A 16,467-nucleotide genomic window follows, 5' to 3' on the forward strand; every position below is an offset into this window, starting at 1 on the left:
GCTCTGTGTGTGTGTGTGTGTGTGTGTGTGTGTGTGTGTGTGTGTGTAACCCTTCTGGTTGCTTGGGTATAAATACAGAGACGACTGTTAGTTGGATTCCTGAAAGTTGGAAATTTAACCATGTAGGTGCTATGGAATAGCAGGTAAGGTGGCTCTGGGTTTTTGCAAGAGTGGCATCTGTTTGATAAAAAGGGAAATAAAAGTAGGAGATAGCTGAAGAATGGTGAGGACGTAGAGGAATCAAGAGACTGAAGGTTCCCATGAAGTCAGACAACAATTACGATGGGGATGATGAGCAAGTTCAGTCAGAAGGAATAATAGGTCAGAGTGGGATGTTTGAATTAGAGGTTTATGAGCTGGTGGTGTTTCTATGATGAAAAAGTCCGGTGTATAACAGAGAGTCCCAGTGGAAACTGAGGAATTGGTTGCTGAGGTGTAGGGGAAAGTATTGACTGGGTTTTCTGTGCTTATTTTAAAGGGACCCAAAATAATGGTGGGAGTGTGCATAGAGTGGAAGTCTTATGAGTCAGGTGTTGAATCCTGGATTCTGAAATTTCTGAGCATGTAGTAGATAATCTCATAGAGGATCAACGAACAGGGGAAAAAATACTATAGCCTAATCGGTGAAGCTCAAAGGAGGAGGGACTTTTCTTGAGGGAGGAGGACAGGGAACAGTCTGGAGGTGGAATAGAACAAATAATTACACAACCCAAAATTACATCAAGTGTGAGAGAATATAAACCATTTCCATTAAGAGGAAGTGTTCTCCTGAGGGACCACCCAGTTTGCATTTGACTCTGATTTTTAATCTGGAGACATCATAGAATCACCTGGGGAGTATTTTAAAAACTCCCAGTCCCTGAACTTCACCTCCAGAGGTCCTGTTTTGATTGTCCTAGATGGGACCCAGGTGTCAGAAGTTTTTAAGTGTCTTTGGTCATTTTAGTGCCTGCATAGTAGAGAACTACTAAAAAAATCTATGCCATATCACCCAATCTCATTTGATCTCGGAAGCTAAGCAGGGTTGGGCCTGGTTAGTACTTGGATGGGAGAACTACTGAAAAGTGTAGGGACTATTCAGATGAAATTGATGATACAAGAATATTAAAGATCACAGAGGTCCAGAGCAGGGGGTCCTCAAATTTTTTAAATAGGGGGCCAGTTCACTGTCTCTCAGACCATTAGAGAGCCGGACTGGGGGCCCTGGATGAGTTGGCTGCTAAGCAGGACAAGCAGAGGCAGCAAAAACACTAGGCAGGCCTCATGTGGCCTGTGTAGTTTGAGGACACCTGGCCCAGAGGGTTTTAGAACGGAGAAGAATAGTAGATGGGTTGTGTCATGTGACAATTCATTCTCTTTTTCCAAGCAGCATAATGAGAGAACATCCAGTTATTTTGTAAGCAATTTCTGGAATCTTCTAGGTGTTAAATAGGTCAGTTACATACATATTTGCTAAAATATATCTTTAAGGAATTGTTGGGGGGGGGAGAATATATGTTGCTCTAAATTTCTGTCAGGAGCTGCTCTTTTTTAAAACTACTTTTAATATGAGAAAGGGAGGATTTGTTAGGCCCTAAAGATATTTTCCCTGTATCTTCATTCTCCCTCTTTACAATTGCACCCACTCTCGTTACTTTTATCTCTGGTCCACTTGGGTGCTTTCTTTCACATTTTTCTCCATCTTTATCTCTTTTTCTAAGTAATAACTGTTTTCTTTTATTAACTCATACCACAAAGAAAGAAACAATAGGAAATGCAAAGGACAAAAAGAGAACCAAAAGTTAAGAAGTAGATTTCCACCATAAAAAAAAAAAAACTGGATTTTCATTTCATTTTCTTAGTTCATTGTTACAAGTGTGAAAGAGTCTAGTTCAACATTTTTTTTTCCAAGATCGAGTTTTACTTTGTCGCCCTCGGTAGAGTGCTGTGGCATCACAGCTCACAGCAGCCTCCAACTCCTGGGCTTAGGCGATTCTCTGGCCTCAGCCTCCTGAGTAGCTGGGACTACATGTGCCTGCCACAACTCCTGGATATTTTTTGTTGCAGTTTGGCCAGGGCCGGGCTTGAACTTGCCACTCTCAGTATATGGGACCAGTGCCCTACCCACTGAGCCACAGGCACCACCAGTTCAACATTTATTAAATTCCTTCTATCTATGAACAGACATCTAACATCATTATCACAAGTAGAGTGACCAACCAGCCCAGCTCTCCTTGGACTTTCTCAGCCTTAGCATTGAAGATCCTGAGTCCTAGGAGCTTCCCAGTACTAGACTACCCCCAGAACAGTTGATTACTTTAGACCATGGAAACTGATGGGTTAGAATAAGAATATAAACAAGTACGTAGGCTTGGATCTGTTTGGGTTACTATATCCAAACAGTTGATACAGATGGTAACTATAGGGCATCAGAAAAGGGGAGACAGTATATTATACACTTAAGAAATTAAAGTCCTAGATAACTTCATTTCTAATTCTGCTGTTTTCTGGTTGGCTATACTTTAGCCAAATGGCTCTTGGACCTAGGTCATTATATTGCTTTTGTAAATTCTTTCAAGACATACATTTTTTACTTGAGGTAATGAAATACTTTGAATCAACCTCATGCTTCTTTTCTTTTTTTTAAAATTAGTTTGTAATTTAATCTGTGCCTATGAATAGATGATCCTACTTCCTTTATTCTCTTCACACTTAAGATACTCTTACTATATTATCTGATTTGAAATATCAGGACTTTTCAGCTAAGGGATGAGAGGAGGGTGATTGAGGAATTTAACTTCTTCTAGAACTTGAAGGTCCCTGTAGTAATATCTGAGAGAGAGATCAGAACATAAGAAGCTATGATTTTTGTATGTTTCATACCCCTACATTGGGCTGCCCATTGACAGAGTTCATCAGCCCTAGGAGTACTCACTTCCATTAGGGTTCCCTCTCTGCATCATCCCCTCCACCGAGTCTTTGGTCTTATACATGTGCTTCCTACATTAGAAGTCTGGAATATTTGCGATCTGGACCTTCTCCTATTAACCTGATAAGTTAAGAATATCATCCCAATAAAATATTATATCCCATAGCTGTATATATATGGATTTCATTTCTTTCTAGGTGGCTGCAAAATTCGGGTTCAGGGGGACTGGACCAGAGAGCGCCTCTTTGAAATCCCTGATGAGGAACACTGTTTGAAGTTCCTCTCAGAGGTCCTTGCTGCTCAAGAAGGTAACTCAGACTCTTCTTTCTACTATTTCAATGGGAGTGAAGTTCTGACATGCTGATACAGAGGAAAGTGGCCATTAGCAAAGTATCTCACCCTTTGAGTTCTGATAGTTGATTTTTTTTTCTTCAGGAATCAACAACAGGGAGAGGTTAAGGAACCAATCTACACAGATTTAAGGACACTGAGACAATTTCCAGAGTTTTTAGTGTCATGTCAAGCAAAACTTACAGCAGACTGTACTTCTCCTATTCCCAGATAACCTCAGAGCTGCACTCATTTCCTTAGTCTCTTCCACTGCATTAAAAAATGGTGCTGGCTTCTGCATTTAAGCAATGTTGAAAGAATGGCTTTTGGTTATGGCAAATTCCACTCAAGTAAGGGCTCCCCAGTTTCTGACCATGACCCTTGTCTCTCCAGCTCAGTCACAACTTCTTGTTCCAGAGCAAAAGGACTCATCCAGCTGGTACCAGAAATTAGACACTAAGGAGAAACCTTCTGTTTTTTCAGGTACTGAAAGGTTGCTGGTTCCCTGGTTGCTATGATCATTGCAGAGTCAGTAGATTTTGTCAGACCAGATGGAATGATGTGGATTAAAGTCAATGTCAGGCACATTTTCCTGTGGAGTGGTTTTATCAAGTCCATGCCCACTGACCCATGTTCACTCCTAATCCTTTCTGTGGCGTGGTGGCTCTTCAGGAGCCAGTTTATCAGCCTATAAAAACTACAGGCTTCAGAGCCAGACAGTCTGGGTTTGAATCCTAAATCTAGGACTTAACTACTTATATGACCTTTGTCGAGTTACTCAACAACCCTTATCTTCCATTTTCTGTAACGTGGGAAGAATTTTAATAGTATCTACTTTTGAGGTTTTTTTGTGATGATGAAGTAAAATAACGATATAATTCAATAAATGTTAGCTATTATTATTCAGGCTGCAGATTATTATAAACTCGTGTTTTTCTAGTCTGTCAATGCTTCAGGGATGGATGTGCTTCTTCAATCCAAATCTAAGTAATTCCTACCCTTATGGCACCGTTCTGTTTAGTAACATCACTGATCAAATTGTGATCAAATCAAAGCCCTGTCTACCCTGGCTATTTTTGGATGTTAGCTAATTTTCTCCCTTTGACTTTGGGTTCTTTGTCTTTCAGGTCTTCTTGGGTTTGAAGACGATTTTTCATCTATGAATTTGGATAAGAAAATAAATTCACAAAATCAGTCTATAGGGAGTCATCGGGAACCCCCACCCCCACCCCCTTTAGTGAATAGGATGTAAGTCCTATGTGAAAACATTTCCTTTCTGTAGGAGAATTATATTTTGAGCAGTTTTGCCTAAACCTAAAACTCTTGGGCTCAAGCGATTCTCTTGCCTCAGCCTCCTGAGTAGCTGAGACTACAAGCATCCATCACAACACCCGCCTATTGATTTTTTAGAGACAGGGTCTCGCTCTTGCTCAGGCTGGTCTTGAAGTCCTGAGCTCAAGTAATCTACCCCCTCGGTCTCCCAGAGTGCTAGGATTACAGGTGTGACCCACTATGCCTGTCCTGGCAGTTTTGTTTTTGAATTTCTCATTTATTTGCCAGGCATCCACGTGAAAAAGAAGCTTCTAACAAGGAACAGCCCAAAGTGACCAATACCATGCGGAAGCTCTTTGTACCACATACCCAGTCTGGGCAGCGGGAGGGTCTCATCAAACATATCCTGGCAAAACGAGAGAAAGAATATGTGAACATTCAGACTTTCAGGTTAGTCTGTCTTCTACTTAACTGAGACTAAAAGGTTAATAGGTATAGCATACAAAGGGCTTTTGATACTTAAGATAAAGATATTAGCTTAATTATGACTCAAAGTATGATAGAAAGGAATAGTTATCTGATTCAAGCCCCTGTCTCTAATACTGGTCAATAACATGCATATCTGAAATAAGTAGATGTTATCATTTCCCTTGAATTTTCTAATTACTAATAATAACATGTCTACTAATATTTCTATCCAGTCTTGTTTGTTTGTTTGTTTTTGAGACAGTCTCACTTTGTCACCCTTAGTAGAGTGCCATGGCATCATTGCTTACAGCAACCTCAACCTCTTGGGCTCAAGGGATCCTCTTGCCTTAGCCTCCCAGGTAGCTGGGACGTTAGGCACCTGCCATAATACCCAGCTAATTTTTAGAGACAAGGTCTTGCTCTTGCTCAGGCTGGTCTCGAACTCCCAAGCTCATGCGATCCACCCACTTTGGCCTCTTAGACTGCTGGGATTACAGGAGTGAGCCACCACACCTGGCTTTATCCAGTCTTAAAGAACCAGATTAAGCTCACCTGTACTAGAAACTTGTCCCCTAGCACATTCCATAAGCAAGTGTGTTTATCTGGACTACTGAGCTCTTTTCAGCCAATATCAGAAAACTAAAATCCAGCATTACTACTACCTCTCAACTTACTTACTTTTTTAAGTTAACTAAAGAAAGTTTCACTCAATCCTTTTCATTGAGAAATATGTCTTAGATTCATTCCTCTGTATTATTTTTATTTCACCTTTACTTATTGACATCCTCTTTTCTGGACCTGTGCAGAATGTAATGCGGCATGGCATGCACAAGTATCTCTAATGTATGAAGCAACAATACTTTTCTTTGTTATTCATGACTAGAATGTACCCTTCTAGAGTCCAGTATTCCAGTCCCATCTGCTATCCTGTCATGCCTCATTTATTATTCAATCATAGCTATCGCTGTATACTAAAACCTCCATTTCCTCATATTCCTCATGATATTTATATTTGTATGTAAACTGTTAAGACCAGTGGTTCTCAACCTTCCTAGTGCCGTGACCCTTTAATACAGTTCCTGTGGGTTGTGACCCATAGGTTGAGAACTGCTAGTTAAGAGTTTTCCTCCTTAATAGTGTATTTGCCTCATCGGAATTTCCTACATGTATGTCCTTATAATCCTTTGGGAAGTGAGTTTTTTGATTCAACCACAGCCCCTTACAGAACATTTATCCCTATTGACTAGCTTACAGTATGAAGATACCTCTTTCCCATTCATAAGCTCTCCTTTCAAGTATGAGTTTGGATGGAATTTAACTGAAAGGAAATATGGTAGAGCAATTAACTTTGCATTTTTTAAAATAGAGACTACATTTCTTTCTGCAGTTTCACTTAACATAAAATTTAGAGCAAATAAGCCTACTGCTTTTGTGTTCTAGAATCTAGATGCGAGAGGTTTTTCTTATGTGTGTGGCAAAACGTTTTGAGGAATTTTGTTAGCATATTTTGAATATACCCTTATGTAGAAGTGACAAGAGAAGCCTTCTTTTGGTTCTTACTTGATTTTTGTTTTCAAATTATTTTTTGGTATTATGTATTAGATTTTTTATTGGAACTTGGAACGTGAATGGCCAATCTCCAGATAGCGGGTTAGAACCTTGGCTGAACTGTGATCCGAATCCTCCAGATATCTACTGCATTGGGTAAGGACACTTACAGAATTTCCTTTTGGCTGTATGTTTGGTATTAATGTATTTGGTCAAAACTTACTGTAGATTACATGTGAGAGTTAACTTGTGGATCAGATTTGTGAGATCAGAAAGGAAGAGATGCCTAAAATGGTTTACGGAAGCATCTAATTTTCTTGAAACCCATAGAAAACTGTATTCTACATTCCTTGAAACTAAGAGTCAAGGTCAATTCTAACAGTGACAGTTCCTAAGCTCTCCTGTTATCCTTTGTGGGAGGTTTTTTGGTTTAGTTTTTGCCTAGCCTGTGAATATGATATTGGGCATTCTTTAGAAAAGAAAATTCCTTGTGCTTATCAATAACCTGGGTGAACAGAGCAGTTCTATAAAATCTCTTTTTCTTCTATTATTTTCCTCATCTAATGTCTTAGCAAATAGGATAGGAGGTAGCCAAAGATATAATAATTATGGAATATGTGTAGATCTCACATCCTTTTTTCCCTTAGATTCCAAGAGCTAGACTTGAGCACAGAAGCCTTTTTCTACTTTGAATCTGTGAAGGAACAAGAGTGGTCTATGGCTGTGGAGAGAGGCTTACATTCCAAAGCCAAGTATAAGAAAGTAAGCTGTATTTAACTGTCTTTTAAAGTATATGACTAAATAGGACTCATTAGGAGTTATTCCTTTATCTGTAACTTATTCCAAAAGGGTGATTTAACTGAATTCTTCCCTGTGTAATACAGGGACAGGGCAGACTAATCCCTCATCCTTATTGCCTAAAAAAAGATTGCCCTAAGCTTTCTGATCCTATATTTTCATTTCTTAGGTAGCTTTTAGAAGAAAAAAAGAATTTTATTATTCTCATATCAATAATTAGCTCAAAATAATTACATATGAGGCAGCTGTGCTATAAAAATTTAAGATTAAAATTGTTCATAGATGTGGTCAGAATTTAATGCTTTACAGAAAAATAGTATGAATCATTTGGATGCATAGGATATGGTTTGGAATCAGAGCAAGAATAGAAGTGTGTAGAATTTAAATGAGTTCTAAACTTGATTGTAAGTCAAGAGCAGAGTTGCCTTTAGCAAGGTGGGCCAATTTGTTTGTCTTTAGGAAGCATGTGGTAGAAGCGTTTAGCTATCAGAAGAGTTATTTTAATTACAGCTCTCAGTGTAAGCTCTCTAAAAGAGTAATCTGACTAATTTTTCTCTACATCTTCTAATAGTTTATGTAGGTAATAAAACTCCTGATGATATTATTTCTTTCATAAAGGTCCTTGACTAATACAGATCTCAAACATTTCGAACTGTAATTCATAGGCTAAAAACAATTAAAGTAAAAAGGATTGCTGTTTTGTAGGATTTAAATTTCTTAGAAAATTATAAATAAGAAAATGGAAAGGAGAGGAGGAAGGAACAAGTGGAGGAATAACAGCTTTATCTTTATTTTTTAAACTGTTTACTCCTGGTAAGCAAAAAAGATATTAAGAGAATGAATCTAGAGCTGAGTGTATTCATTGTCCCTCAAGTTTTTTAACTCCTGTTGGTCAAAACCAGATTAGAGCTTCCCCAGAGAATTTTATTTTCCATTCTGTGGGCTCCAGTGGGAAATTTGGATTCAGATTTGGGCATCGGTATGTCATCTTGATGGAAAATTAATTGTAGGAAGTTCAACATGTGACAAAGAGTGGTATTGACATTAACCTTTTATACGTCCCTGAAATTGAAAGGTTCAACTAGTCCGTCTTGTTGGGATGATGCTCCTTATATTTGCCAGAAAGGATCAGTATCGATATATTCGTGATGTTGCTACAGAGACGGTTGGAACTGGAGTCATGGGGAAAATGGCAAGTTACTTTGGAAATGAATTTGACTATTATTTATGTCCGTGTAAAGTTCAATTCTAGTTGTATGTACTAACTGTGAATAATTATTCTTGCTAACAGGGAAACAAAGGTGGGGTAGCTGTGAGGTTTCTATTTCACAATACTACCTTTTGCATTGTCAATTCCCACCTGGCTGCCCATGTGGAGGACTTTGAGAGAAGGAATCAAGATTATAAGGACATCTGTGCGAGAATGAGTTTTGTGGTCCCAAATCAGACCCTCCCACAACTGAACATCATGAAACATGAGTGAGTGGTTAACTCTCTTGCAGGCTTTGAGTAGTGGCTACAAGAGAGCTTGAATAGTGAAGAGATTGAATACTTTGAGAAACTGTAGAACTGCGAAGAGTGAGAGATTATCAGGTAGGGATCAGAGTTGTAAAGAAGAGAGGGTTTTTGAGGGATAGCAGACTCTTTGAGGCAGAGAAATTAGATTTGACATCAGAGTAAGGGTTAGTTTTATTAGTGGAGCATCTAGAAAAATGCTGCAGAGGTCCATCACTTAGAGTTGTTTTTTGTTTTTTTTTTTTAGTATATAATGGAATTGTTCATTGAAAATGTAATAAAAGGTAAAAGTAAAATTCCCTCATTTCTTATCCTCTACTCTTTCCAGCCAGTCTTTCTTTTCAAAAGAAACATTCTTAACCGTAGGTTGTGTGTTCTTTTAGATCTGCACTATCCAGTATGACAACCAGTAGCCATATGTAGCTATTGGGCACTTATAAGGGGCTAGTCCAAATTTAGATATGCTATGTTTGCAAACTACATTTTGAATTTCAAAGACTTAATAGGGAAAAATGTTAAATATCTTGATCTTAAAAATATTGATTGCATATTGAAATGATAATTTGGACATACTAGTTAAGATGAAATTTATTGTTAGTTATTTTTCATTTGTTTTTACTTTCAGCTACTAGAAAATTTCAAATTATATTGTGATGTTCATTATAATTCTATTGAACAGTGTTGTTCTAGACTTTCCTCTGTGCACATACAAACACACACATGCTTTTTTTAAAAATAAGACACTGTCTTATATTTTATTTTTTCCTCAAGAAGACACACTAGGGCTTCTTCTTCTTATTATTATTATTTTTACAGTTTTTGCCTGGGGCTGGGTTTGAACCCACTACCTCCAGCATATAGGGCGAGCACTTTACTCCTTTGAGCCACAGGCGCCGCCCCACACATGCTTTTTGTATAGGACTCCATTATCCTATTTATTGTGGATCTCTTTCTAAGCCACTATATATAGACCTGGATTTTTTTTTTTTTTGAGGCAGAGTCTCACTTTGTCACCCTTGGTAGCGTGCCATGGCTTCGTAGCAACCACTAACTCTTGGGCTCAAGTGATCCTCTGGCCTCAGTTTTTCATTTTTAGCAGAGATGGGGTCTCGCTCTTGCTCAGGCTGGTCTCAAAACTCCTGAGCTCAAGCAATCTACCTCCCTTGGCCTCCCAGAGTGCTAAGATTATAGGCATGAACCACCTCACCCAGCCTTGCATTATTCTTTTTAATGGCTGTGCTTATTACAAACTGAGGGAACAGAGAGAGGTCAGTGAAGAATGGGGGTTAAGAAGGATAGAAACATAAATCTATTGAAGATAGATTAATTGGTGGTAGAAAATGAGTAGTTGTAAAGAAATTAATATTAATCATGGAAATCCTGAAAAGGCAATTGGGAATAAGTGGTTTGATGGGAATTAGTAGGAAAGCAAAAGATAATTTAGGGATATTCTCTCAATACAGGGTAGGGTAACTGAGGAAAGAATAGGGAAGGGTAGTGATACTGAACTATTTCCATGTCGTAAGGATAAGGAATATGTACAATTCTGTTTCACAGTGGTAAAGTCAAGGTCACGAAGTTGCTCTGTAATTCCATAAATCTATTTCCCTAGGATACCATAAATTTCATGTTGCATTTTGGGAATGGCAAAGTGACCCATTAGGAACTTCAGATAGCTGAAAGGAGAATCCATTTTGATGTGGTAATTCCAGAGTCTCCCTTTGTGGGGCTCTCAGCATATTTAGGGGCCTGTTGCTATGAATGAGAGCTGAGGCATGCCAGTTTCTTCCTGCCTAGAACTTGGACTGTAGATCTTGGGCAAGGATAGACAAACTGGCTACACTGAAAAGCCCTGAACCTACTTTTCCTGGTGGGCCCTGCCTGTGAGAGTTGTCATGCAGAACATGCAGACCTTAGCAGAGTCTGCAGAACCTCTGGGCTCTGAGAAGCAGAAAACATTCAGATTCTCTTCCCCTAGAGACCTGGAAAGCAGCCAGGCAAAATTTTGAAACTGTCCAGCAAATAAACTGCATGCTTCTCAGTCAATTAACTCCTTGGCTTCTGAATCACATATGTGTATTGTATTCCCTGTTTCATTCTTCATGTATTGAGTGTCTGTTTTCCCATTTGTTTTAGAATCCATTTTTTCTCTCATGTGCTGATAGAACTTGCCCCCAAAAGAATAGTTATAGCTTTAAAACATTTGTCAGATAGTGGTGAATGAACCCTTATCAATAATTTACCTATTTTTCTCTCTATCCTTTTCTAACTGTTTTATGCTAATTAATGCTGCTTCTGTTCATGTATTTCTTTTTTTTTTTTTGTTCATGTATTTCTTGATCCTCAGCGTTGTCATTTGGTTGGGAGATTTGAATTACAGACTTTGCATGCCTGATGCCAGTGAGGTGAAAAGTCTTATTAGTAAGAATGACCTTCAGAGGCTCTTGAAATTTGACCAGGTAAGTAAGGTTTTGTTTTATAGGAACTTTCCTAGATAGCAGATGAAATTGTTAGGGTTATGAGGTAGACACATGGGAGGCATGTCTCACTCTAGGAAGAGATGGAAATGTCTTACTGTCTTGTTAAAACAGTGTAACTAGTAATGCATTTACTAAGTACAAGATTTATAGTGCTTTTATTAAGTGCTTGGATGGGAAGAGAGGAAATAACATTACTGATAAAAAGTATATATAATGTTTATTCAGTAAGTTTTTATCAAGAAGAGATTTCAGAGACTTGTATAAATGAATTGATGAATGTGTGGGGTTAATTGGAGAACACTTCCTGGAGGAAGTGGGCCTTCAGCTATGTTGATGTGGTTTGGCAGATGGAACAGGGAAAACTGTTCTATGATTATTTGGCAGGCTGAGCAACAGCTTAGAGGTAAAAAAGGGAGGCCCTATGAGGGGGATTGGGAAGCACAGAAGTAAAGTCTGTCTGAGATGAAGAGGATAGGTTACAAGCTAATGAGAACTTGTTGATAAGTTGGAGCAAGCTTATATATAGCTGTTAATGTTAAAACCTGTAGAAAAAACTTTGATTCTGTAATATTCATAAAATCTGATAGTCAGAAACCTAGTTTTCATATATTTGAGGCAATAAATTTGAAGAACCCGGCATGTGACTTGAGTTTTTACTTCAGTGTGTGGATACTAGGTGCTAAAAGAAAATGTTTTGCTTTGATTTGATCATCTTTAAATCAAATCCTTACAAGAGCCTTTTTGACCCTCAGACATAGTCAGAATTCAGGTATTCTACAGTAGAATTGTTTTTGACGGAGCCTTTTTGGTGGTGTCTACCTTCACATTGTGATTGGCTGGCTGATTTCTTTGCCTTTCTCTGTCCTGCCTCCAAAAGGGGTATAGCTGGAATAAATTCTGAGTATTATATAGTTTTCATAAAATACTTGAGTGGGGATAACTTTCAAAATCATTTGTAACTATTCCCTGAATTTGGTTCATGGAATTATCTGTTCACCATTTGTGTGCTTTTTTTGTTGTTTTTAAATGAAAATTGTGCTGGGTGATTCCTGCCCTGCTCTGAGGAATTTAGGATTATTCAGATTTCATTTTTCCATTTTATTCCTGGCCACTATAGCAGTAAAAAAAAATAGTGTTGTTCTATTAATGAATATCCTATCTAAGGGTATGTTTAGATGCCATAGTATTGCTGAGATTTAATTCATAATGCACAGAAATTTTATTTATGTACTGTCTCACAGTTGTAAAAGTTATGCACGGAGCTGGCGCTCTAACCATTAAGTACAGGCGCCCAGCTGTTATAAAGATTATGGAACTGAACACTTGGAAATGGGGACAGTGGTTAATCAATTTGATTGTGAGTTACATAAGGTTATGTTACCCTGCTTATGTGATGCTTCTTTCTATCTATAGCTAAATATTCAGCGCACACAGAAAAAAGCTTTTGTTGACTTCAATGAAGGAGAAATCAAGTTTATCCCCACTTACAAGTATGACTCTAAAACAGACCGGTGGGATTCCAGGTAAAATAATAAGACTAAGGCTTGATATTATTTCAGTCCTTTATATTGATAAGGGACGCAGACTTTTTTAGGTCATACCTAAAAGGAGATAGGAAAACCTAATGGCTCAGTACTATTATAGAAGAATTTTTCCTTCATGTATACTCAGTAGGTGAGCCTACTTTAGAAAAGTACTACTTATACATCGGGGTGATTGAAGTCTTATGAGCCTCCTTGTTTCTCTCACCTCAGCAAACTTGCTTAGACTTTTGCCTTCCTGATCTTGCCCCTATTTATTACCTGTTGCCCTATTCTGGCTCTTTTTTTCCCAAACTGCTTCTCACTATTTAACTCAGGATACCAGAAGCTGAAAGCAAAGACCCATGAAAGGTTCTTCTAGCATAGTAGCTCTCAATCCTGACAACACATTAGAATTTCTTGGGAAGCTTTTAAAAATATTAATACTGAGACCCCACACCTGCTACTGCTAGAGAACACAGAACCACTGTGTTAGTAGGCCCTAAGATACCCTAATCACCCCCAGGAAAGCACTCCTATCAGTACATTCTTGGTAACTATTTGTCCTCCACCTGATGCTTGTTTCTTATGGTTTCCTAGCTGACTGAGCATAGAAACTGGAAAGAGAAAGAATCCCGGGGCATATTTAGCTGCTTCAGACTCTGAGAGCACCGGGGTGGGGTGGGGGTGGTCTGTTTGTATTTCTGTCCCCTGAGGGAGCCAGTCAGCAAATGAAAAGTGACATGGATGGGGCATTGTGGCAGGCGCCTGTAATCCCAGCTGCTGGGAGGCTGAGGCAGGAGAATCGCCTGGGCCCAGGAGTTGGAGGTTGCTGTGAGCTGTGTGACGCCACGGCATTCTACCGAGGGCAATAAAGTGAGACTCTGTCTCTACAAAAAGATAAAATAAAATAAAATAATAAAAAAATTAAAGTGACACTGATGGCTCTTGTACATGTTACTTTGTTTCTTTCACTCACCTGACTTGAGAATCAACTGAAGAGCTACTGATAAGAAATATTAGTGTCACCTGGATCAAGTGTACAAGGTGTTGCTTATTTCAGTAGAATGATGAATAGGGTCTTGTCCCTACCCTTGGTATTCTATAAACTGTTATTTGCTCAGACTTGCATGCTTAGATGTTAATCTCTATAGAAAAAGCTAGACTGTTCTATAAAAGTCCAGGTTTAAAAGAGAAATCTCTACTGTTATTCCTCTCAAAGATTAAGTCCAATCTAGGAATAGAGGATTGAAGTTTGAACTTGATTAGTTATGTACCCATTGTAAAGTGTCATTGAAGTTAATAGCAAAAAGGAAGTGTTCAGAATATTATCCTGACCATCCAAGGATTTTTTTTTATTAAATCCTAGCTGTGTACATTAATGCAGTCATGGGGTATAGTGTGCTGGATTCATATACAATTTGAAATATTTTCATCAAACTGGTCAACACAGCCTTCATGTCATCTTCCCAGTTATTATGTTAAGACATTTATATTCTACATTTAGAAAGATTCAAATGTACGCTTGTAAGATGAACCATAGGCATGGTCCCACCAATCACCCTCCCTCCACCCAGCCTCCTCTCTCCCCTCTCTTCCCTCTCCTCCTTCCCCATATTCTTGGGCTGCAATTGGGCTACAATTATGAAACTAATTTATAGCTTTCATATGAAATCTATAAATTAGTTTCATAGTAGGGCCAAGTACATTGGCTACTCTTTCCTCCATTCTTGAGATACTTTGCTAAGAAGAATATTTTCCAGCTCCATCCATGTAAACATGAAGGAGGTAAAGTCTCCATCTTTCTTCAAGGCTGCATAATATTCCATGGTGTACATATACCACAATTTATTGATCCATTCGTGGGTCAGTGGGCACTTGGGCTTCTTCTATGACCTAGCAATTATTAATTGGGCTGCAGTAAACATTCTGGTACAAATATATTTGTTGTAGTGTGATTTTTGGTCTTCTGCATATATACCTAGTACAGGAATTATAGGATCAAATGGCAGGTCTATTTTAGTTCTCTAAGTGTTCTCCAGACATCTTTCCAAAAGGAACAAAAGTTCCAAAAGTTTGCATTCCCACCAGCAGTGTAGAAGTGTTTCCTTTTCTCCACATCCACGCCAGCATCTCTGGTTTTGGGATTTTGTGATATAGGCTAATCTTACTGGAGTTAGATGATATCTCAAAGTAGTTTTGATTTGCATTTCTCTGATGATTAAGGATGATGAGCATTTTTTCATATATCTGTAGGCCATATACTTGTCTTCTTCAGAGAAGTTTCTCTTCAAGTCCCTTGCCCACCCTGAAATGGGATCACTTATTCTTTTCTTGCTAATACGTTTGAGTTCTCTGTGGTTTCTGGTTATTAAACCTTTGTCGGAGACACAACCTACAAATATCTTCTCCCATTCTGAGGGCTGTCTGCTTGATTTACTTACTGTGTTCTTGGCTGTGCAGAAGCTTTTTAGTTTGATCAGGTCCCAGTAGTGTATTTTTGATGTTGCTTCAATTGCCCAGGGGTTCCTCATAAATTTCTCACCCAGGCCGATTTCTTCAAGAGTTTTCCCTACACTTTCTTCTAGTATTTTTATAGTTTCATGTCTCAAGTTTAAATCTTTAATCCAGTGAGAGTCTATCTTAGTTAATGGTGAAAGGTGTGAGTCCAGTTTCAGTCTTCTGCAGGTCACCAGCCAGTTTGCCCAGCACCATTTGTTAAATAGGGAATCTTTTCCCCACTCAATATTTTTAATTGGCTTGTCAAAGATCACATAATGGTAAGTAGCTGGGTTCATCTCTTGGTTCTCTATTCTGTTCCATACATCTACCTCTCTGTTTTTGTGTCAGTACCATGCTGTTTTGATCACTATTGATTTATACCATAGTCTGAGGTCTGGTAGCATGATTCCTCCTGCTTTGTTTTTATTTCTGAGTAATGTCTTGGTTATTTGAGTTTTTTTCTGATTCCATATAAAATGAAGTATTTTTTTTTTGATATCTTTGAAGTATGACAGTGGAGCTTTAGTAGGGATTGCATTAAAATTAAATATTGCTTTGGGTAGTATGGACATTTTGACAGTGTTGATTCTTCCCAGCCATGAGCATGGTATGTTTTTCCATTTGTTAACATTTTCAGCTATTTCTTTTCTTAGAGTCTCATAGTTGTCTTTATAGAGATCTTTCACATCCTTTGTTAGGTAAACTCCCAAATATTTCATCTTCTTTGGCACCACTGTGAATGGAATATAGTCCTTGACTGTTTTTTCAGCTTGACTGTTGTTGGTATATATAAAGGTGGCCAATTTATGAATGTTGATTTTGTAACCTGAGATGCTGCTGTATTCCTTGATCAATTCAAAGAGTTTTGTAGTAGAATCCTGGTGTTTTCCAGATATACAATCATATTGTCTGTGAAGAGTGAAAGTTTAATCTTTTCTGGCCCTATATGAATACCCTTGATCACCTTTTCTTCCCTAATTGTGATGGCTAAAACTTCCATTACATTGTTAAAGAGCAGTGGAGACAATGGGCAACCTTGCCTGGTTCCTGATCTGAGTGGAAATGATTTCAATTTAACTCCATTCAATACGATATTGACTGTGGGTTTGCTGTAGATGGCCTCTAT

The 16,467-nt window shown here is 38.3% G+C and overlaps 1 protein-coding gene across 1 annotated transcript in view; it reads left to right on the forward strand.

The window, feature by feature from the left end:
* OCRL (OCRL, inositol polyphosphate-5-phosphatase) overlaps positions 1-16,467 on the forward strand; it is a 61,172-nt gene that overhangs the window by 18,700 nt on the left and 26,005 nt on the right. Inside the window, 10 exon segments of the mRNA XM_012809624.2 lie at positions 3,106-3,216; positions 3,632-3,721; positions 4,366-4,486; positions 4,799-4,960; positions 6,581-6,682; positions 7,174-7,288; positions 8,400-8,516; positions 8,616-8,803; positions 11,187-11,298; positions 12,733-12,842. Of these exon segments, the coding sequence (XP_012665078.2) occupies positions 3,106-3,216; positions 3,632-3,721; positions 4,366-4,486; positions 4,799-4,960; positions 6,581-6,682; positions 7,174-7,288; positions 8,400-8,516; positions 8,616-8,803; positions 11,187-11,298; positions 12,733-12,842 (1,228 nt within the window).

This window comes from Otolemur garnettii, unplaced genomic scaffold, assembly GCF_000181295.1.
Source record: "Otolemur garnettii isolate 467f Iridium unplaced genomic scaffold, OtoGar3 scaffold00109, whole genome shotgun sequence".
NCBI classification, from domain to species: domain Eukaryota; kingdom Metazoa; phylum Chordata; class Mammalia; order Primates; family Galagidae; genus Otolemur; species Otolemur garnettii.